This window comes from Seriola lalandi, unplaced genomic scaffold (genome assembly GCF_002814215.2).
Source record: "Seriola lalandi dorsalis isolate HSWRI2012SDOR001 ecotype SW California unplaced genomic scaffold, Sedor1 jcf7180002054544, whole genome shotgun sequence".
Taxonomy (NCBI): Eukaryota; Metazoa; Chordata; class Actinopteri; order Carangiformes; family Carangidae; genus Seriola; species Seriola lalandi.
In genome coordinates, this window is record NW_019525097.1 from 4,867,884 (window position 1) to 4,890,710 (window position 22,827).

The 22,827-nt window shown below is 40.0% G+C and overlaps 2 protein-coding genes across 3 annotated transcripts; one reads left to right on the forward strand and one right to left on the reverse strand.

The window, feature by feature from the left end:
* Window positions 1-951: 951 nt before the first annotated feature.
* Window positions 952-18,493, forward strand: pals1b (protein associated with LIN7 1, MAGUK p55 family member b). Of its 2 annotated transcripts, none has more exons than XM_023415197.2 (14): window positions 952-1,155; window positions 4,559-5,037; window positions 5,738-5,946; window positions 9,006-9,083; window positions 11,644-11,763; window positions 12,390-12,551; window positions 13,320-13,397; window positions 13,491-13,674; window positions 14,931-14,999; window positions 15,162-15,233; window positions 15,936-16,097; window positions 16,378-16,580; window positions 16,885-16,995; window positions 17,446-18,493. In XM_023415197.2, exons 2-14 carry the CDS (start codon window positions 4,710-4,712, stop codon window positions 17,620-17,622), a joined length of 1,953 nt encoding a protein of 650 aa, XP_023270965.1. In that variant the 5' UTR covers window positions 952-1,155; window positions 4,559-4,709; the 3' UTR covers window positions 17,623-18,493. The 2 variants fall into 2 exon arrangements, with proteins under 2 accessions (XP_023270965.1, XP_023270966.1); XM_023415198.2 differs by having other exon boundaries at window positions 11,656-11,763.
* A 235-nt stretch (window positions 18,494-18,728) lies between these two features.
* Window positions 18,729-22,775, reverse strand: atp6v1d (ATPase H+ transporting V1 subunit D). Its single transcript, XM_023415070.1, has 9 exons — window positions 22,549-22,775; window positions 21,250-21,367; window positions 20,876-20,955; window positions 20,725-20,792; window positions 20,603-20,647; window positions 20,386-20,489; window positions 19,803-19,869; window positions 19,624-19,702; window positions 18,729-19,452 (listed from the first exon to the last, which is right to left on the reverse strand). Exons 1-9 carry the CDS (start codon window positions 22,587-22,589, stop codon window positions 19,308-19,310), a joined length of 747 nt encoding a protein of 248 aa, XP_023270838.1. The 5' UTR covers window positions 22,590-22,775; the 3' UTR covers window positions 18,729-19,307.
* Between the last annotated feature and the right edge of the window lie 52 nt (window positions 22,776-22,827).

A 22,827-nucleotide genomic window follows, 5' to 3' on the forward strand; every position in this document is an offset into this window, starting at 1 on the left:
GGCAGCTTCAGGCTTTGGTGAAGATATTTCTGAGGCAGTATGAGATTAGACAGTTTCTGTTCTGCTCTGCAAGGTGAAATGACAGTAGATCCCATTAGCTGGTGATGATTAATAGTGCTGTGAAAAGAACTTAGTTAAATTCATCTATGTGAATGTGTATAAAATGCGTGGAATGTAAGGGGATCAGTGTGAAGATGACTGTGGAAAATAACGGCAAATTTTTCATACCCTCAAGTGCAATAAGTGTATGTTTATTAAAAGATACTCTGACAGAGTAACAAGAGCTTTACTAAGCATTTTATTTATAATTTTCCCAGAGATACTTCAACCTGTTTAGGCCATTAGGATAAAAACTACATGGCAGGATGATTAGTGATTATTGAGGTGTAATGATGGCAAAAACATTTAAAGGCCCCATTTGGTTTTTGTTTTTTTGTTGTTTTTTTGTTTGTTTTTTTGACTGTAGACAAAAAGTATGCATTTTGTGTTACAAATTCAGATACGGATACAAAATATACTCAACAAATAACTTAGTATTATTATAGATTAGCTACATGGTATTGAACAACATGAATTTATACATAAATGCTTTATAGAATATATAAGGACAAATCCAATCATATGATATTGCTATTCTGAAATGGACCATTCTACACAATGAGTACTTTTACTTTTGGTACTTACTGCATTTCGATTATTATATTTACGTTTAACCTCAATAAAAATTTTGAATTCATAACTTCTGCTTGTAGTATTTCGACAGTGTGGAATTGCTACTTCAGTAAAAGCTCTAAAGCTGTAATAACAGCTAAAAGAGTACTATCACCCTTTCATATCTGAAGTACTGACTGCAACTTGGGAAATATAGTAATTCTGTGTCTGACAGAGAGGGGGTGCTGTAGAGTCGCAGTGTTGCCAGGGCGACGACTCAAAACACTAGGCGCAGTTTCTCAGCAATGGCTACAAGTGTCCCGACTATGCCTGGACAAAACTCACTGCAGCGGTTGAATGTGGTCCCGTAAAGACCGACCGAGAGAGACCTTCTGCTTTTCCTGGCCACCCTTGTGTGAATAGAACCCACATTTTCAAGGCGTTGGATTGTAAAGGAATAACCGCTTCTGACCCAAACCCATTCAGGTTGTTATCTTTGAAGTGGTGAGTACACGCAGTCTGTTGTTGTGGGACAGCAACCGTTAAGCTACGCAGTTAGCGGTACCAGGCTACTAAGCTAGGCTCCTTGCTATTGTTACGTTGATACAAGTCCAGTGCAGTGGTTTTCTAAACGTGTGTAACATTATTGGATCGGCTGTTGTGTGTGAATGTGCCACAGCGTTGCTCTTTCGTAAAGTTGCACAAAATAGATACTTATTCTACATATTTTTAAAGTCAAAGTTGGTGCAGTTTTTCCGGTGACTCACGATGAAGTACGCCTGCTTTAAGTTAATTTAATTACCTCAAGCCAAGCCATGAGCTTCTAGTTGTTAAACCACAGAACTATGACTAATGAATTAGAATATTTTCTGCTTTCTCCCTCTGGATGCATGCATGTAGCTAATTATAGCCAGAGATCTGGTGTTGGAGAGTAAACCCACCCTAACTCATTTTACCCATCATTTGGCTAAGTGGCTTTCAGTGACTAGCTCAAATAAAGTCTGGTAGACATGGAAAGTAACTAATTACAACTAATCTAGGTGCTGTAGCTGCCCTGTGATGACATATGAAGTTGAGAAAAATATCCTAAAGAAAAGATGGGTACCACATTAAGGCCGATCACAAAATCAGAGCTAGATTGGTTTAATTGTCTCTATATTAGAATGACTATATTAAGTATGCCAGTGTAGGCCATGACCATGTCACAGCTAACCATAGTAACTGTTATTCACCCAAAGTAGCCTTCAGCAAATATGTTTTTATCTACTGAAGTATCTGTATTAATATACTCTAAACTCTAAGAGTTTTTGTTTTCAACACACATTACATAGACCTTACTCCTTCCAAATCATTGTATTGCATATAAGTCAAGTAACAGAACTGCTATCATAGGAGGATATTCTTGTGCTATTTTCACTCATGAATTCTTGATTTATTATACGTCAGAGTGGGTAGCATCAAAGCTGATCTACAACAAGTTGAAGTAGGACAGGTTTATTTTTTAAAAATGTAATACAAGTCCTAGTTTACCCAATTTTAATTTGAACTGTGCTGAGATCCCTTTCATTTATCTGAGCTTGTACCTGTGTTCAACCCAAACCCTCTTTACTTTGTAAGTATTTTGTATTTTTGGCCTTCTGTTGCCACGTCACCCTGTTCAGTTAGTGGGCTTGCTGATATGAGCATTGCCATCATCTAATTTGACATCACATGTCTCTGTAATCATGCAGTGGCCCCAAACTCTAACTCTAACTGACACCAAACTTTTCACAATGCCTCTTGTGTTTATGTCTCAGTGGGTGTGTGCACTTCCAGTTATTCTCATTCTTCTACCCACATCCCTGTGTCCCTTCCCAGCATCCCTCCAAGTGCTGTTGTGGCCACTGAGCCAGAGTAGAGCATGAGATCCCAGGCTTAATTAAGCCCACAGGAACAGATGGCCCGCTGGCAGTCTCTACTGTTTGTCAGCCATACACGGCCACTCTAAACAGAGCTAAATGCTTCTGCAGGGGAGGGGTTTTGAAGCTTGGACCAAGAGCCGAGGGGATAGACCTGCCAGACGTAATTAGCTGTGGGAGGTAGGTAGAATAGGGGGAGGGCTGCCATGTGGTGGTAGGTGACATGAGTGTATGACTGACTATATGACATGAGCCTCAAAGGTGACTTTCATTGACTGTGTTTATTGTTGTAGTACCTGAGGGGTTTTCTCTATGCACACAGAGAGATGTCTCTAACTGGTAAGTAGTAGTAGTAATGAGGACTTTTTCTAACAAAATGTGCAGACAGGTTTGTAGGAAACCTGAAATGTATTTAAGACATGGCATGTTGGCAAAACAAAAGCTAAGCCTCTGCATGGTATTTACACAGAAGCTAATGTCATTATGTGAACGATGAAGACATACTTATGGCTTTCTACATATATATGCTCCTTTTTGGGCCTGCAAAAATCACTTTGTCTCTGAACTGAACTGATTGAAAACTGAACGAGCATTAACTCCAAATCATACTACCAATTTGCTAATCCAGATTAATTCACGTAGCATCCTTGAAATAGATTATAATCCACACCAATAACAACCCTGGCAGGTCAGGTAGTAGTAGCAGGTGTGTCATGTATCACATTCCAATGTTATATCTTCATCTGGCCATCCGTACGCAGGCTACAGATGGATGTTTCGATTAAGCTGTTCATTGGGGACAGGTGTATCCAAGCAAATGGCTGGATGAGGCTGAACTGAAGGGATTTCAGGTGACTGAGGCCAGAGAGCTTTCCATGTTAGGAGTTAGATTAGTGGTATGTTAGAAAAGAGGAGGTAGGAACAAATGTTGGTCCTGATCAACAGGCAGCCAGTTCAAGGAAGAAGATGGTAATATTAACATATATTACAATAAAACAACTTGTCAGTGTGACTGTGAGTTTCTAAAATACATTAATTTATTGGTAATTCAGAACTTTAAACTGATCTTGACACAGTGAGTGAGAGTCAGAATTCAAACAAGTTACACTATGTATCTATTGAAATAGAAATTAAAGAAGTGACATTCAAACCAAAATTATGGTTGCTCTAACTAAGGACAACTGCCATTATCTGTTAATTTGCTGATTTGCTGATTATTATTATAATCTTGGCTATAATCTTTAAGTGTGAAGTCTATACTTGAAAACTTGAGAGAACAGTGAAAAATAGTTGAAAACCGAAAACAGTCCCAAAACTCTTAAGCTGTTCAATTCAATATAATGTTAATTTTAAGAAAATGTGCAAATTCACATATTTAAGAACACTGTAACAAATTAATGTTTTGTGCCTTTGCTTAAAAAATTACTGAGTAATGAATCAGAATTAATCAATTATCAATAGTTGCTGTAATTTTTCATCGAACAACTAATCAATCAATAAACCAGTAATTTTCTCTCTAATATAGAATTAATTAAATTCCCGTAGACTATACAAATTGATCCCATAAATATTTGTGCAAAAATACAATATATGTGAGAAAATTATGACAAAAATAAAGTACATATTTTGGAAAATGAAATAACCTCAGATTCATCATTCACAGTCTGTAAAGTATAACACAGACTGTGAATATGATGACAACCGAGACGAGGCTCTAGAGTGTTTATTGAGCTATCAATCACTCTGTCAGAGTAGCAGCCAAACTGATGTATATCTTATCTGAGAATAAAACCCTTTAACTTCTGTCTGTACTTTACTAAGAATGCGATAAAAGTGAAAGTTAATTAGGGATTTTTTTATCTTTATTTTTCACACTTATGATCATTTTTGCTGTGTCCTCTTTAAAGAATTAACTATATATATATTTTTTTTTTTTTTTTTTTTTTTTTTAAATAAAAGTTGTTTGAAAACAACAAGAGAGATCCATTTTCACTCTGTTTGTGTTTCAGGATGACAGATCACAGAAAAAACATAAAGGTCTACATCCTCCGCTGGAGAGCTATGGCTCCTGAGTTGAGCGGTCTCAGCACCAGTGCCTCTTAACGCCCAAGCAGATCTCAGTAAACACTGTGGTTTGAGCTGTAAGCTGCTGCAGCAGGGATGATAACATCCCATATGAACGGTTATGTGCAAGAGGCCTCTGGTCAGGCCAAGATCCACAGGGAAAGGGCCGTGGACTGTCCAGGGGAGGAAAGTAGCCTTGTCAAATCTCCACACAGCAGTGCCCACATGGAGAGGATCCAGCACTACCAGGAGGAGCTGAAGAAGAGGAGAGAGGAAGACAGCAGGGGGAAGCATGACATCGACCCCAACGCTTCACTGAGGCTCAAGAAGCTGTCGCAGAACCCCAAGGTGGGGATTGACAATCCCACCTTTGAGGGAAAGGAGAAGGCCATTAAAGACACATGTTCACAGGATCCTGTAGCTGGTGAGTTGAGAGGAGGGAAGGGTTGAGGGTTGGAAGGACTTTACGAGGTCAAAGAGGGTGGAAAGGGGAATGGAGGTTACAAAGGAGAGGAGAAATGCAGATAGCAGAGAAGAATGGGGAATTGTGAGGTTGTACAAATTTCTGTGAAAACAAAAGGAGTTAAACAATGACCACTGAGGGGGCAGAGCAGAGGGCAGCAGTGGAGGAGGGTGATGTTTTATAGGGGTTGTCTACCATTTCCACTCATTAGTGTCTTGGTCCCAAATCTGGACTGGGGAACCCATAGGCTATTAATGGATCCAGGGAAATACAATAAATAAGAATAAAATGGTGAACATACATTTCTGTATGATTAATGTACAGTTTTACTGTACTTACTACAGTAGAGCCTGGTTCTGTTGGAGGTTTCTTCCTGTTGAAAGGGAGTTCTTCCTCCCCCTTGTCACTCTTTGTGGGAACTGGTGGGTTTCTCTCTATAATAAAGAAAGGTCTTCACCTTACCCTCTAAAGTGCCTTGAGATACTGTATATTATTGTGTCATTGCATTCAGAGGCTATGCTGTCAGAAAATTAAACCTGGGAGGTGAACAAAAAGCATTCATGTATTAAAGGAGTAAAAACTTCCTGACTATTATTTTGTCCCTGTGTTCCTAAGCATGGCCTCTCTACTGCTTGCCTCAACGTCTGTGGTTCTTTCTCAGAACTGGAGGAGTTGCTGCAGGCTCTGAAGAGTATGCAGCACTGCCTGACTGATGCACAGAGCCAGCAGGATGTGGAGCTGATAATGCAGCTCCTTGCCAAGGAGGACTTCAGGAATGCCTACACAATCTACAGTGCTGTTTCCCAGCAGATGAGCAGAGTTGGCCCCACCTCACCCCTCACAGCACAAGCACAGGATCTCTGCCAGGAGGTACGTATAATGGTCATTTTGAAGAAACTTGTTAAAGCTGAAAACAAAAATCATGTGGAAGCACTTTGACTTTGCGGCAGTATGAAAAAGGAAAAGTAATGACAATTTACATAGGGCTCAGTGGTAACTTTGCTACTACTGCATTGGTATTTGTGAACTTGTTTATACTGCTAGGTTTTATAGTTTTGTAAATGTAAGTGGTCTCTGTTTCCACAACTCCAGGAGAAACTGAGTCAGGGAGAACAGGCTAACTTCTTCTCAGAATAACGAATAACTCACTTTAATATTTTAGACATTTTTAACCAGGCCACAAAACCAGCTCTGTACCTCATGAGACTAGCGGTGGTCTCCAAAGAAGAGGCAGTTTGTGCAGAAAGGCACTTAGATTGTACTCGCCAATTTGTGGTTTGGACCTTGTTAAGCTTATATTTAGAGGCAAGCACCTCTATGATTAAAGTAACTGAACAAACTCAATGAAGCATGAAAAATCTTTGCTGGTGGCAATGATTAATTCAACAAAGCTGCCCAAAACACAGCCATGCCAGTCTGAATAATTATAAAATGTAAATTGTCTTGTGGTTAACTAGGTGAGAAAAAACAAAAATGAGGGATTTGTGGGATGTAGGCCATGCATGAAAATTGAGGGAGCTGGAAAACAAAGTGAAAACAGGAAGATGGGGGAAAAATTTAAGGTGGAGAATCAGGGTGAAAAGAGGATAAGATGACATTTGAGATGGACAAGGAAGGAACAGGAGGGAGGAATGAAACAAAGTGAAAACAGAGTTTGGTATTCTACTGCTTTGCAAATATATAAAACACCACAGTGTTTTTTTTATTAGATTCCCCTGTCTACCAGTTGCTGTTTCCTCTTTAAATAAGTTGACATTGCTGTCTCCTGAGCCCCAGTGCAGAGAGTGACAGAGCGCAAGAAACCATTTCAGTATTCAGGTTTGAGAAGGTGGGGAATCTGCCACACCTGACTTCCTCGTTGACAAAACACAAGCCAGTTGGTCTCTACCGAAGCAAAGCGACAGTAATTGACTTGTATCCCTGCAGAGCCGAGCCTCCGCACACTGAGAACTTAAATGCATCCTGTCACACAGAGCCCAGTCCCTGTAAAAAGACATAAATTGTGATATGGTTTTCTGTGAATTAGGTAGACGCTCCATACATCTTTGACAAGCTACACCCACAATAGGCACTTCATTAGGATTAGTGTCAACTTTTGATAGGTGTAACATGAGAGAATGTAATACAGGCTTTTCAGCGCAGTCAGACTGGTGCAGTGTGATTTTTAGCTGATGGCTAGATGCGTAAGAGTCAACCTTGTTTTGACAAGACAGGCTGCTATGCGCTGTGTAGAGTTCATTCAAAGGGCGCCAAGCAGCACCGCTACAGAATTGCTATTCCAGTCTTGACAGCCGTGGTTTGAACATACAGAGGTTGGGTGAGATGATCTATTTTGCCTCACACACACGCACAACATGTTGTCTTCCCACACACAGCAAATCACTGTGTGGACTCAGCTTCAGAAGCGCTTAACAACGTGTAAGAGTCTGAGCCACAGTGTGCCTAAACTAAGTGGTTGTGCTGTGTGGCACTCAGATTGGCTAGTGGGTAAACTAATCTCCCAGCAGCCCTTGGTGCTGGCTGAGTGGTGCTGCACACCGTAGGAAGGATCTGGTCGGCCAGAAAAAGAAACTCCAGAGGCTTACAACAGAGTGGGCCGATGTGCTGCACTGCTCGGGGGGAGGGGAAAGTGCGTCACCTTGTTAGTGAGAGCTTCGATTAGTGTAATGGATGAACTAAGCTCTAAACAGGAGACGAAGAGGAAGAGGCAGAAAGACGGGGTAACAGAACACCAAAATGTCAACTGTCACTGTTCAGCAAACAGTCCAAGCCACAAACAATGGCATTTCTCACCAAATGACAACACAAGAACCAAATGATTAAAATAGAAACATGTAACGGAGAAGACAAGAGCAAGAAAGGAATACAAATGGAGCAGAGTGGAAATTCTGAGAAGTCATGGAAGAGAAGTGTAGTGTGATGTAGTTCAGGCAGGTGCTTTCCAAGTTTGTGCTTGTTACATTTGGTTGAATACAAGTATTGGGTAAGGGTTAGTTTAACATGTTGCTTTACAGCAGAGTGAATATGGAGCACTTTTCTGTCTGGAATGTGAAACCCTACTGTGAGTTACTCGAGGGTAGCCAAATACTGTGTGTGAGTGTGCTGTATATGTGCACACAAGCACATGCATGTCTGTGCACGTTTGCGTTTTTATTTTCATTGCAAATCTGTGAGAATCCAAACTCTTCTCATCATGCAATTTGCTCATTACTGAAGTAACAACAAATGTTTTTTTTATGTACTGTATGTAGGTTTATTGTCTAGGCTGCATATAAATATTTAAATTCTAAAAACATTGTTGTGAAAAGAGGTACCCACACCGAGCAAGCAAAACGAGTACAGTAAGATCACTCAAGGAAAGGTCACTGTCATAAGCCACTCATGAGAATTTGGGATATCTTGTGCATCTTTAGCATGTGTAAAAACTGACAGTCTGCCCTAAGGTTTGCACTAGGTAATGGGTCAGTGAGTCACCAAAATTCTAAAGGCTTATCCTCTGAGGACCATTAATGTATTCATCAAATATAATGGTATTCTGATTTTCAGATTGTTAGTGCTGCAGAATCGGCATTATAACCTACCGAACATTAAATCATGCTCTATTGCTACTTTTTAAAATGCTTAAACAGTATGATGGAGAACAGTCAGAACATCTAATTGTCAGAAGTGAAGACTTGAGTTACATCACTTTGACTCAAATCTTTAGTAACAGTTTTACTTAGTTGTCTTAATGTTTTAAGAAAAATTGACCAGATATTTAGATTTTTATTACCGTATATTAAAAATATTCAATTGAAAAATTTAATATTTTAAAATTTGTAATAAACTTTTTATTTCTTCTTTCTTTACTTGGTCACCTGTTTGTAGCTGTTAGTGTCAGTCATACAGTTTACCTCACCATAGTTCTGTGCGTCTGTGTTTCTGTACAGGTACAGAAGATTCTCCAGTCCAGCCATCAGAAGGAGGGTTTGGAGCTCAGGGCTCTGCTCACAAATCCTCATCTCCAGGTCAGATATCAGCTCGCCAGTTGTGACTTATCATATCTCCCCTTGTCTCACAATATCATTATAATCTAACACCAGTAAGGCTCAGGAAGCCTGCAGAGCCTTATAGGCCAACTCATTTATTTAGTTAATATGCTCATAATTGAAATGAAGGAATACCCATTCCAATGGGGTAATTGTTTCTCTTGCAGCTTCCACTAGGAGATCAGTGGTCAGGGTTAAGTATAGAATAGTCCATATACTATCAGAGGTAAGAATAGGACTTACCTATTTACCAGCTCAAAGACAACTGGAGAACAGTTTCACATTGCCACCTTGTTGCCACATGGTACAGTACACTACATCAGAAAAGAATCACAGACATAGAAAGCAGCCACTTCATGAAGCAAGTCATGGTTCGCCTTGAGATTGCAGGAATTTATTGTTTTGCTCAAGGACATCTGGGTAGGGCAGATGCTTGTTTTACAAATTAAATACTTTATGACACATTAATTTTATTATTGGCTATTATTTTAAGGTGTGCAAAAGTCAGATTTTTCAAGTTCATCTCATATTTTGCTCCAAAGATTAATGGAGTTGGTCAAGAGAAAGGCCATTATGTAAATTAGGCTGTAATGTGGGTCAGCTCTCTTGGTAATGAAAAAGCATGATTTGTGCGTTCTTTGCAGCAGAGTGCGTGTAAATTTCCTTTAAATTAATTTTTAAGATAAGACAATGTAAAAAGTAAAAGATCTGACTTGTTTGTGTCTTCTTGTGTGTTTGTGTTGAACACAGCATGCAGCTGTGTAGTACAATTTCTCTGCATTGATACACAGTAGTTTAGACTGATGAAGACCATATTTATGATGGCTTTAGTAAGGTTTATGCTTATGGGTGAAAATACTGTGCTCCTGGCAAAGTGAATTCTCCTCTCACATACAGTAGATGAAAGTTGATGTCAGACAAATTACAAGATGTGTGTTGTTTATCTGTGTTTCAAAAAGTATCTAATATAGAGGGGTCCAAAAGTCAGAGATCCCTTACCCATTCACTTAAATGGGAAAGATTTAAAGTATATGTAATGAATTGTTTGCAAAGAGACAATATCTGTCCTGGAACTACTAATCTGTATTGTCACGCTGGTATTAAGGCAGCCCTGCTGCTTATAGACAGAACTTATGCCTCTGTCCACTTGAGGGACATGCCCTTGGTTGTAATTTAAGCAGGTTTAATGTGGCAGTAACCTGTTTAGTAATGATCTTACTAAGGCTGCTGTTGGCACAACTCAAGAACTGGACAATAAAGATGTTCCTCTCACGCTCCTTCTTTACGGAAATTATCAGACATCACAGACAGGCCACTTCCACAGCTGTGTAAGGAGCCACATTATGAAAAGCCTTACACATTTGGTTATCTGTGCATCAATTTAATGGGACATCAGTTTGACATGAAAACATGAAAAGAATCAAACAGATATTCAAGTTGCATAGCTTTGAAGTGGCTTACACTGCTGATGCTCTACATTTGTCAGTTTAAGCTTCAGTGAGTCTTATGTAGAAAAAATTTAGTCACATTATCAGACTGTCATCGTCCATTAGCGAGACAGTAAGGTGAGAAAAGACCTCAGGTGGATGACTCTGTTGTGATTTTACGGTTGAGGGTCCTGACAAGGGAGCGCCGGGGGTCTGATGTTTGACCCATGTGACCGTGTGAACTACCATTTCTGCAACTGGCCTGTTAACCCCTCCACTGAGTCGGAACCATGTAGCCAGCGGGGGCGGCGTGATGTGATGTGAGCCTGCCTTGTGGCACAGAAAGTGGAACAGATTATGTTGGTTTCTCTGCGGGGAGCCAGAGGATCACATGAGTCAGCCTGTAGACTGCACGGGTAAACAGCCTCATACCCAAAACTAATGGAGACAGGTACGTGTGTGAGAGGAATAGGTCACCCTCAAGTCCACCCCTTTCACCATTTTCTAGGACACGTTATCCTCACGAGCAGGGAAGCCAAAGGTGTTTGATGATTGATGGCAGTGGATCCCGACTCCTAAATGCACGAGGAGATTAAGACGGATTGCGTGTACACCAAAGCTTAGCCTGGCCTCCGGTCTCTCAGGTCCCCTCTGCTGCAGCACAGAGAAACTGATTTGGACGGACGGTTATTAATTGTGGGGTACGGAGCGCTTGTCACATTAAATGAAGTGAAGGAGCAATCTCTGTATTATTTCTGGCTTAGAGGTTGGTTTGCTGACTGCTCTTGTTAAAAAAGATGGGTGGTAGGTTTGGTTTCTGGTAGCAGGTGCATGTCTAAGGGAAGGAGGTTTGGAAACTTATTTGGTATCACGTCTCTATAATTGAACAAGGACAAACCATGAACAATTTGACTGAAAATACTAAATCATTTTATTTCCATGCCAACCATAGGTGTAATAAAGGACAACATTTCCCATTCAGTCTCTCTACCTCACGCTGCCTCCTCCATTATTTCTGTCTGTCTGTGTCTCTGTCTTTTATGTGTGTAAAATTTCTATATGTACGTACTGTTTGTCTCTACGTGTGTCTCTGTATTTGTTTTATGTGGCAGGCACTGATGCAGGCTCATGACAGTGTGGCGGGGCAGGACATGGCAGAGGAAAATGTAACCCAATACCTCGGAGAGACAGTTAAACTGGTGCGGCTGGAGAAGGCCCGTGACACTCCACTGGTAAGATGCCATCATTAATCCTTTTCAGCCACTTGTGCCTACGGTTTGTGTACGTCTTTCTACTTTTTCTCACGGTCTCTGGGCCATTTAAACCGGGTTCTGCTTTATAACTGAACTGTGAACGCTGTAAATCAGCATTATAGAGGGCAAAGCAAAGCTTGAGAAACAAGGAAATGTGGATATAATTACAGTACAATAAAAATTTAAAAATTTCACACGACATTGACATTGAGTTATTTTAACAGAACAAAAAAGCACAAGGATAAATGAAAGACTGAGATATATATGGGTATTCAGCATCACTGAATATTGTGTTATTGTGTGAGCTTTTGTGTCCAGTGAAAGGGTGTCAGTGTACTCACAAACGAACAGGGCAGCAAAATGTGAGCTCCAGACATCCAACTGAAAACATTTGCAGTGGGACAATGGTGTCCACAATATGTGATATGTTTCTTTGTGTTCAAGCTGTTGCCTCTCCTTCTGGTTTTAAACTCGCATCTCTCTGTACAGTGTCAGTCTACAGAATATTATCAGTTTCAGAGGTTTCATTTCATTTACTTATTAATAATGCAATGTGTTGCTTGTCGTGTAACATCATATATGAACTCTGTGTGTGTGGCCGTCAGGGTGCGACAGTACGTAACGACATGGACAGCGTGGTGGTGAGTCGTGTGGTCAAAGGCGGAGCAGCAGAGCGGAGCGGCCTCCTCAGTGAGGGTGACGAGATCCTGGAGATCAACGGGATTTCTTTACGTGGGAAACACGTCAATGAAGTCCACGACTTACTGGTGAGGGCCAGGGGTTTTCCAAATGGTGGCCAGAAACCTCCAGTGCTCTTTTGATTATTTACTGTAAATCATGGGAATTTTACTCTGTTACAAGTTTATTTTAATTTCATGGGGATGGTTTGAGTTTAACTACAGGTGCTTGAGAGTTTTGAAATCTAAAATTGTGTAAATTTGATACAATGAAAGGCATTAGAATTTATTCAGAAATGTACATCCATAGCTAGTGACATTAAGTTTCACACACACAATGCCTATGCACGTATAGATTAATGCATAATTAGTTTGACAAACATGTTTAGCCTCAGAAATTTCATTAGGTTTCCTGTTGTTGGTTGATTCATCCACTATAGGCACACATACTCAAAAACAACATTCTGTCTATCAAGAAGTCTTTTGGAGTTGCAGATAGAAACATTTTTGAGATTGTGTAGTAAAGACAAGGGGCACCAAAGCCACCATATGTAATTATATACACATACATTAATTTTAGGAGATCATTGTAATCTAAACAATAACTAATATTACTGTTGATTGCATTTCTTTTTGCTGTTCCAAATTCAAATGTAATTTAACAAATACCTGAGCAGTTGTTTCTGAATAGATATATAGAATATACAGAATACAAAATATACAGTACACCCATCTGCATAAAACTAAAAAGTGCTAAAAGTTTGAGACCCTAGATAAATATAGTCAGTAAGAAATATTATTTTATGGAAATGCATTCCCCGTCATGTTTAATTCATTGCATCTCATTTTTTCCATCAGCAACAAATGCATGGCACTCTGACCTTCCTCCTCATCCCGAGCTCTCAGATTAAACCTGCCCCACACAGACAGACTGTGGTAAGTCTCTAATGATGTGGCTGTGTGCGTGTGTAAGATTGCCTGTCTGCATCCATGTAACGCCAACCTTGACATTGTAAACCCTGTCCTCAGATGCACGTACGAGCTTACTTTGACTACGACCCCTCTGATGACCCCTTCGTGCCGTGTCGGGAGCTGGGCCTGTCCTTCCAGAAGGGAGACATCCTCCATGTTATCAGCCAGGACGACCCCAACTGGTGGCAGGCCTACAGGGACGGAGACGAGGACAACCAGCCCCTGGCTGGACTCATTCCAGGTAGGGATCGGACTGGGGCTGAATATCAATATTTAATGTTCCGCTTCATAACGGTAGATAACCACTGCAAGGACATACTGCTGCCATTGGAAAAAATCAAAAAGTATTCAAGTATGGTAAAATGTATAATTACGTGTTTGTATGTTTTGTAGTACATATTTTATTTTTGAATATAGTGACATATACATAAGATGGTATGTAAACTACAACACACTGTTCAAACTGTATTGAAAGTAAATTATATGGTATCTCTACATATAATACATACAGCTGTATATTTTACAACATCAACCATTCTTATACATGCTTTTTGCATTTTGCCTGTTTGGTATTTTCATGCCCTTGGCAGTGTATGCTGCTCACAGTTTCAGAAAAGAAGCAACACAACTGGAGTTGAATGCAAACAGGGGTTGTGGGCTGTGGGAATAAACATCAGAGGATGTAGTAGAACCAGCAAAAGGCTGAACTGCCAGAACATCAACAATTATAATGTTTAACAGTCTGTTGTACATGCTACATCCTCATCCTCTAAACCTGTGTTGATTACATTTAACTACAAAAACTAAATGGGTTATGTCTTCGTAAGTAGAATCTGCTCGTACACATAAAATAAACAGTAGCAAAGTAATTGATACTAGCATATCAATTAATGCAAAATGTATAAGTCACACAGGACATATTCCATATTCCTCATAATACATTGCCCAGTTCATTATTAATTCCAGCCCTAGTAGCACATGAGAATACATTCACAGAGAAGTGCTTGAAAATTGTCTGTGACAAATAAATAACCTGGCACTACATGAACCATCCTGGCAGGAAACGCCATCCATCTGGCACGTCAAGCAGATTAGAACAAACACCTAAGAATTATTTGTGATTACTCTTTGACCCAGGCCTTTTGTAACTGGAAGAAAATTAGGTTAAGCACTGGAAATGGAAAGCAGGGCATCTTTTTGTCTGTTCCTCAGCACATATGGAAAGTTTAGGAAGAGTATGAAAAAACATTTCTAGGTGTACAAAAGCTCTGGACTTGTATAATTTGCAATTTGTAGCCACTTAGTACAGTGTTCCAGTGCATTCAGTGGTGCATGTTATCCATCAACTATTATGTGAGACAAATTGTTGAACACAAATCAAAATGTTACAATGCATTTTTAGATAAATATGGGCTTTTGAAATGGAAAACACACTGGGTTTGTGTATCTATATTTGCAATGTTGGGTAGCTGACCTGTTTCCATTTGCTTTTCTCAGGGAAAAGCTTCCAGCAACAGAGAGAGTCCTTGAAGAAAACTATAACAGACAGGAGTAGAGAGCAACAAGGTGAATGGATAATGTTAAAAACAACAGATAAGATCTGCAAACTGAAACATTTTTGCATCCACTGTGACTCATAGAGAAATAACATTTGCAGTGTCTAGGGAAAAAAAGTGAAATGTTAATCAACACTGACAGCTAAATTCTTTTCATTTGTAATTATGTCAGGGAAAATTTGGTATGCAAAGAAAGGCAAGAAACAGAGGAAGAAGAGCACATCGAACTTGACCAAAAACACTGGTAAGTCTCTATCTTTTCTTTTTTTTTCTCGCCGTTTCTTGTCAGCTGCAGAACAAATTGAGATTTAGGTTGCTGTTTTAAGAATGTGCTCCTTCTTCTTCAACAATACCACTGAGAAGCTACACACTTAACCCACAAATGTCTCCTGCTGTCTTTTCTCATTTGCCACATGTGACAGAGTGCTTCCGTACTGGGCAGCTGCCAAGTGTCCACACACTGTCAGTATTAACCCCACACGTTAGCTGGAGTTGACAAGTCCTGTCGTTCTCGCAGCAGCTTGTCCAGACTTGGTGTGTCACAAGTCAGATTAGCCCTGTCTTCACAGACGGGATCAGAGGTGGCCCAGCAGGTGCCTAAATGGTTTGGAGGGTGTTATTAGTTCACACATTTCTACGCGGACACAGACTGCTCACTGGCTGATAGACTGTGGTTGAGTGTTTTATGTGTGTATAAATATGAAGCAGGATGTTGCTGAAAAAGACTGTGGATGCACTGAAAATCTTTCACACTAACACAAATAACACATAATACACATAATATACATAATAGTGTGATATTTTGTCACTCTCCAAATCCTCTTACTCTGACCTTTAACCTGCCTGTGGGGGCGAGAAAGAGGTAAGTGACAAAGCAGAAGAGCTAGAGGGGATTTGGTGAGTTGGTCAGGGATGTTTCATTAAACCCTCCCAACTGTCTTCTCAGATTATGATGACAGCCTGACCTATGAGGAGATGTCCCTTTACCACCAGCCTGCCAATCGTAAACGCCCCATAGCTCTGATTGGTCCTACAAACAGCGGTCATGACGAGCTGCGTCGGAGGCTTCTCTCCATTGAACCAGAAAAGTTTGCTGTTGCGGTGCCACGTAAGTCCACACTTTGTCAAGGCCTGGGGACAGTGTTATATACACAAAGAACGTCTCACAAACGTCTCTGACTCAGTGAAGAATTCAAATTAAGATGAGCTTTTGTCAACTTTAACTGCACAAAATACTCAATGTTAGAGCAGAATATTAGAACTAGGAGCACCTTTAGTACTTAGGACCTACTACATGATTTAAATGATTAGAGTGGCCTTTAAGAAATGGCTTAAGGAATGTTGCAGTAAGTCGAGTTAAACTTTTTCCCATCTCTTCTATGACTTAGACACGACCAGAAACTCAAGGATACATGAACGAAATGGGCGTGAGTACCATTTTGTGAGCCGGTCTTCCTTTGAAACTGACTTGGCAGCAGGGAAGTTCATAGAGTCAGGGGAATATGAGAAAAACCTGTATGGGACCAGCACCGACTCAGTCCGACACATCATCAACTCTGGACGCATCTGTTTGCTCTGCCTGCACACGAGGGTAAGAGAGTTGTCACTGTTGGGACAATTGTCAACATTGTCTTTGTCTAACATGTTAATTACAAGTCTCATCTTATCTATGATCATTTATGATCTTAACCATTGTGGCTTGGCTACAACATAATTAAGCTTTTTCATATCTTGAACATAAATCTCAAATCATTTTTCGGGTGATAGAAACTCATTCCTGCTGACTGATAGAGCAAACTTTTTATAGCCAGCTAAGAAGATGCAATAGTAGTGCTTGGTTTGTCCTATTTTTTCTTTTCATGTCATATGTTTGTCCCTGTTCTTCTTCCTGTCAGTCACTGCGAGTGTTGAGGTCCTCCAACCTCAAGCCCTATGTCATCTTCATCGCTCCTCCTTCTCAGGAACGACTACGCACCCTGCTGGCCACAGAGGGGAAGACACCAAAGGTACCCACTGTACAGTCATGCAAAATTGTATTTCACTCTTAAAAGTTAGTATTCATGTTGTAAATGTCATAGATGGTAAGATGCATGCAGTTATTTGCATAACAAACATCCTCAGCAAAATGAAGGTTTAAAGATTTATCACAGAAAAAAACCTTCTCTAGCCAGAGCAAGGCAAGAAGTTATATTTAAATATTTATTTGGACATGTCGCTTAAAATACTGACTGGGTTCAACCTCACAGGGCATACATATATAATACACCAGAAACAAGTAACATTGCATTACATCATGAAATAACCAACAGATACAGAGAACACAATTGTCATATCTGATAAAATATTAATATCATACAGATCATTTTTAAAAATTACTATAGCCTTAAGAACTTACCATTCATGTCCAATACCCTCTCACCTTCTTAAACTGGTCTGTTCTCGTTGTCTGTGCACAGCCAGAGGAGCTGAAGGAGGTCATTGAAAAGGCCCGTGAGATGGAACACAATTTCGGTCACTTCTTCGACGCAACCATCGTGAACATGGATCCAGACCAGGCTTTCCACGAGCTGCGCAGGGTGATAGACAAGCTGGACACTGAGCCACAGTGGGTGCCCACCTCCTGGCTGTGCTAGAGGTCACAGGGTCTCACCGCAACAAGTCTCAGGGTAGAAGAAGGTAAACAGATTTCTGTTCCTGGAGTTTGAAAGAATGAAGGACAGACACTGGTAAATTGTCGCTGGATTTTCACTTGCGCATTTTCCTCGTTTGTAGAGGAGGTGGTTGTTACCACATGATGCAGGGACGGACTCTTTTTGTTTGTTTGTGTGTCTTTGTGGGTGATTTCTTTTTTGTTTTGTTTTTTTTTTTTTCATTAAGTTTTCTTGATCTCACAGTTTTATGCAAAGTCATTTATCAAACAAATAGAAATATTTCTATCTTATTTGTAATAGTTATTTATAATTGTAAATATATATTTTCTAGACAAAATATTTTATTGTTGCATTTTGTGTGTGTGACATCTAAAACAGTACACTCCACTGGAAGAGTGTTGATGTCACGATTCTGAAATGGCTTCCTGATCATGCAGTAAGCCAAGATCCGTTAAGGTACCAAACAGAGGAGAAGCTCTTGTGCTAAAGGTCTTCCACACAGAAACACAACGGCACAGTCTGCTGTCACCTGCACAGTTTTGAGCTACTTTCTCTACACCAATCTCAGTATTAGTTTGTGTTGTCTCATGTTTCATTTACCCTATGATAACAGACCGTAAATATAAGGTTTTATCTCTAGCTCGTATCATTACTATCAGTATATCATGCTGAAAAGAACTGCTGACATAGTTTTTTTTTTTTTTTTTTAACCAGTATTGTATGAACAAAACATCCTATCACTTAGTGAACAGTAACTACAGCAAATACTGTATTGCTTCTTTGCAGGGTACTTATTAAGTTATAAGCACAATTCTGGAAAAGTGTTAATAAAATCTGATACTTATGTGAACAAGTGTTACATACTGTACGCATTCATTTATCTACCTTGGAGGGATTTTTATTTCAAATATGTTTGTGATATTGGTCTTATTAGAAAGATGCTTATTAATCCAAGCCTTGCAAATGCCTAACTAATACTGTGGTACATGTAGCATTCTGGTGCAAAATGGTCTGCATTCCTCACGGAGCTCAGTCCCCTCAATACTCAGGCAAAATGCTCCAGTCTTAACAAGAAGTCCAGGCAGTGGTTGAATATTTAGAACATCTTTATTTGGATGAAGTCTTGGGCCTTGTTGACTTGCACAGATTTTACAGCGGGGTCACATTAGGGGTTCTGGTGCAGTGGTAAACATCCTCATCAAATGAGGAAACAACAAACCCTGTGATATGAGATCAGCAGCGGGACGGGCCTCCACAACACAGACTCCCACATTTGAAATCTACAACCACCTTAAGCTTTACAGCATGCAATGGCTCTAAGTTGTGAGCAAACTGAAGTATCTACAAGTTGATCAGTCACACGGAATGCTTTTTTAATGTCACTCGCAAACCATGTGTAAACACTCTATTATTTAGATTATTTTATAACAGTTAACCGACTCCCTTTTGTGTAACCGCCAAGTGCGACAACACTTTGGTTCTGTTCGGTGACACATGTTGAAACACACAGTACCTCCCAGCTCTGATACGATAGAACAAATCATCAACGACAAGTACACAAAAAACAACTTTCATCATTTGCACGAGAAGACATAGACTTGGCCAGAGAGGCACAGAATAAATAGGATGATTGGTGAAGTCAGTGACCATCGACCTGAAGAAGCCCGTCACTCAAACAGCAGGTCTTCATCCATCTCCTCTGTCAGCATGTTGGCGGGCTCTGCAATGGGACCCAGCTTAGCCAGGCGGGCTGCAATCTCCAGTTCTGTCCTTTCCCTGAGCTGCTTCTTCTTCTCTTGGATCTTTTTCAGCCTGTAACAGGAGGAAATATAAGCGTTACAACAACAACAAAAAAGTCTACAGACAATAATCAACCATGCAGCAAGGCACTTCATCTCATGCTTAATCAGAGAAAAACTGTCTTTTAAATCTTAAAACGGTAAAGACCTAGAATTTATGAGACCTTTCATAAAAGGTTTTCACCTGTAGAATTCCTCTCGTTCTCTCTCGTCCAGTTCTGTGATGATGTAGGTGAGGGTGCGATCAATCCTGGGGATGATCACTGAAAGGTAGGATAAAGATGATTTAACACCCTTTCTCTCTTTTTAAAAAAAAAAAAGAAAAAAAAAAGGCAACAATTTGATGAACAGTGTGAATTTTACCATGCTCAATGGCATTCACACGGCGGTTGGTAATTTTTATGGCCTCATCCAGAGTGACAAAGGATGTCTGCAGACAGAAAGTGGACAGTATGTGTCAGTATTTTTCGATCTTAGTTAAATACAGAGAAGTTATGTTACTTTTCGCTAAAAAACTGCTATACATCAAATATTCAAAAATACTCATCTAGCATTCATAAATTTCAGCGAGTAAAATACTATCAACTACATTTACTTTACATGTTTTTTTTAAGCACTCATTTTGCAGGATGAGTCTTGTGTCATTATATATAATACAATTGGTTCATTATTATTGATGCTTTAACATGTAAGCAGCATTTTAATGTTGAAGCTGTGAACTAACTAGTAACCACAGGTGTTAAATGCATGTAGCAGGGTAAAAAGTAAAATATTTCCATCTGAAATAAAGTGGGGTAATAAAGTATAAAGTAACACAGAATGTAAAATACTCACATTAATTATGCAAAACTAAAAATTCTATTTAAATAAATGAATTTAGTTACACTTGTGAAGTAACAGAGGTAAGCTAAAATAAACATGACATATTTGTAACAGCACCCCCTACCTGTAAGGAGGCCAACTCCACCAGCAGCTCGACAGCTCTGGCATAGTTCCTCTTCAACCTGGAGAGCTGCTCTCCTCCTCTGGCCAGACCAGTCAGCTCATAGCCTGGCAGACACAACGAGGGTGAGGACCTTCTGCTACTCAATAGTCACAAAAACTAATTTTATCTAAACATGCTATGGATTCATAGCAAATTGACAAATTAAGACATGACTTACTGTCCCCGCCTTCTTGGTAGTGCTCAAATACTGGTAGGGTCACACCTGTAAGACAGTCAAAGTACGCATAAGAACTTGTCCCTTCACAAAGCAGTGATTTATAAAAAGAAGAAGAAGCTAACCTGCCACGTTGTCTTTCTTGGCTCGGACCTTCACTTGGGCTTTGTTGACATTCTGGATTACAGTTGTGCTGTGGGCAGAATTACAGATGTGAGTCACACACATCTGCACTTAACATAACACCACATCACTTCATCTTACTCAGACTCTTACCTGAAGTCTCCAGCTGCAAATTTGGCTTCAGCCAAGGAGAAGGCCGCCTCTCTCATCACCTCTCCCATCTTGGTCTTAGTCTAAAGGAACAGAGATAAGATGACAAAGTCCACATTTAGGAAACTCATAAGAAATACACTTAACTACCAATTTATTTATTAGTACACAGATCTAAAACTAATGCAATCCAGTAAGTCCCAAAATGATCACACAGTTAAATCAACTTGAACATTTGACATTTTTTGCCTTCATGGAGGGAGGATTAATTACAGGACAGTTGTATAAGGCTGCATTAGTTTTACCTTGGTGTACCTCAGTAACTGTACACTGCATGTAAAATGCAAGTAGAACACAGTCTGTTATTTTCTGCTGACCTCAATAATTTTACGAAGGATCTGACGGAAACGCATGGAGAGGGCATCAGATTTCTTCTTAAGCAGGTTGCGGCCGGTCTGCGCCCCTTTCAGCCGAGCTTTCATGATGGTCTGAGCCCTGCGACATCAAATGAAACACACATTTGAAATGCTTTATCTGAATCTTGCATTACATGTATTCAATCATTTTTCAGAGGAAGAAGATTTTTCCAGCTGTCTTGCTTATTGTTACCAATCTGGGCCAATCGCCCAAGACTGCAAAATATCAACATCACTAACCCACATCAGTGATTGCCAGCCTTTGTGTCTGAAATTCCCCTTCACCCATATCAGATGGACTTAACCCCCCCTTCATTAAACCACTTTGATAAGAGGAATAACTTCCTCTTGAATTCTTTGACAGAAAACCCAGCTGCATTCCAATTTATAGAAGACATAGTTATCCTGGTGTTTTGTAGTTTTAGTTTTCATGCAGTCTTAATTATATCACTTGGTGTTAACTGACTCATGCTGGTGGAAAACTGAGTTGCTGGAAACCAGTTGGAAAGTTAATGTGAAAATAAATGCACTAAAGATCAGTATCGCACATTTTTGTAATGCTAATTGTGTATTTGTTTTCCTCCAAAACACAAATTTGTTAATATATACTATCGAATCATAATAGGTTTTTGCTTCAAAGTAGCTCAGCTGCTCCACAATCTTCTCATATGCCTCCTGGAGTACAGATTCTCCTGGGTTGAAAATCACTGATCTATATTCATACCACCGCTCACTGATGTTTGCAACCATGGCCTTGTGCTTTCAGCAGGAAAAAAAGACCATTTCTAGGATTCCCTCTCTGTCTCACACACACACACACACACACACACACACACACGCACACGCACACGCACACACACACACACACACGCACAGAAACAGACACTGACATGATTGAATCAATGTGTTAGAATGATTGGACTTCGCAGATAAGTCAAAAACCTCCACTGATCAGTAGATTCTCAAGTTGCACAACGTTCAAGTCAAAACATTTACTGTCTGGGGGTCAGTAGGTTTTTTAGACACCACCTCAGACTGACAGCTCACACTGGGATGATGTTAGATGCATCACATGACAACAGAGGGACTCTTCCTCTTTTAAACGGCATCCATTCACTCATATAAACTATAATTATGTCAGATACATGGAGATGTAAGCAAGAAATCGTCAATCTGAGAGGCTGAAAAGCAACAAATCAACAAAACAGCATCATGTTAGCTACAGTAGGTTAGCAACTAGCTTGGAAACAAACTGCTTACATTCTGGAGGGGAATATGTCGATCCTGTCTTTTCCAGACATCTTCTCGTCTTTTTGTCGATGGTTGCTGTTTTCTGCCTCCTCAAACAAACACTGAAGCGTTAGCTGTAGTCTTAATGTATTAATCTATACATATAACGTAAGAAAAACAGTTGTTTTTTCGTGCAGGATTAGCCGCATAGACGGAGCTGGCGGTCGTGATCTTGTCCGATTCTCTGTCCGTGATGATCAGCTGGCCTTTGGTCATGTGACTTAACCGAGCTCGTTCTGCACATGCGCG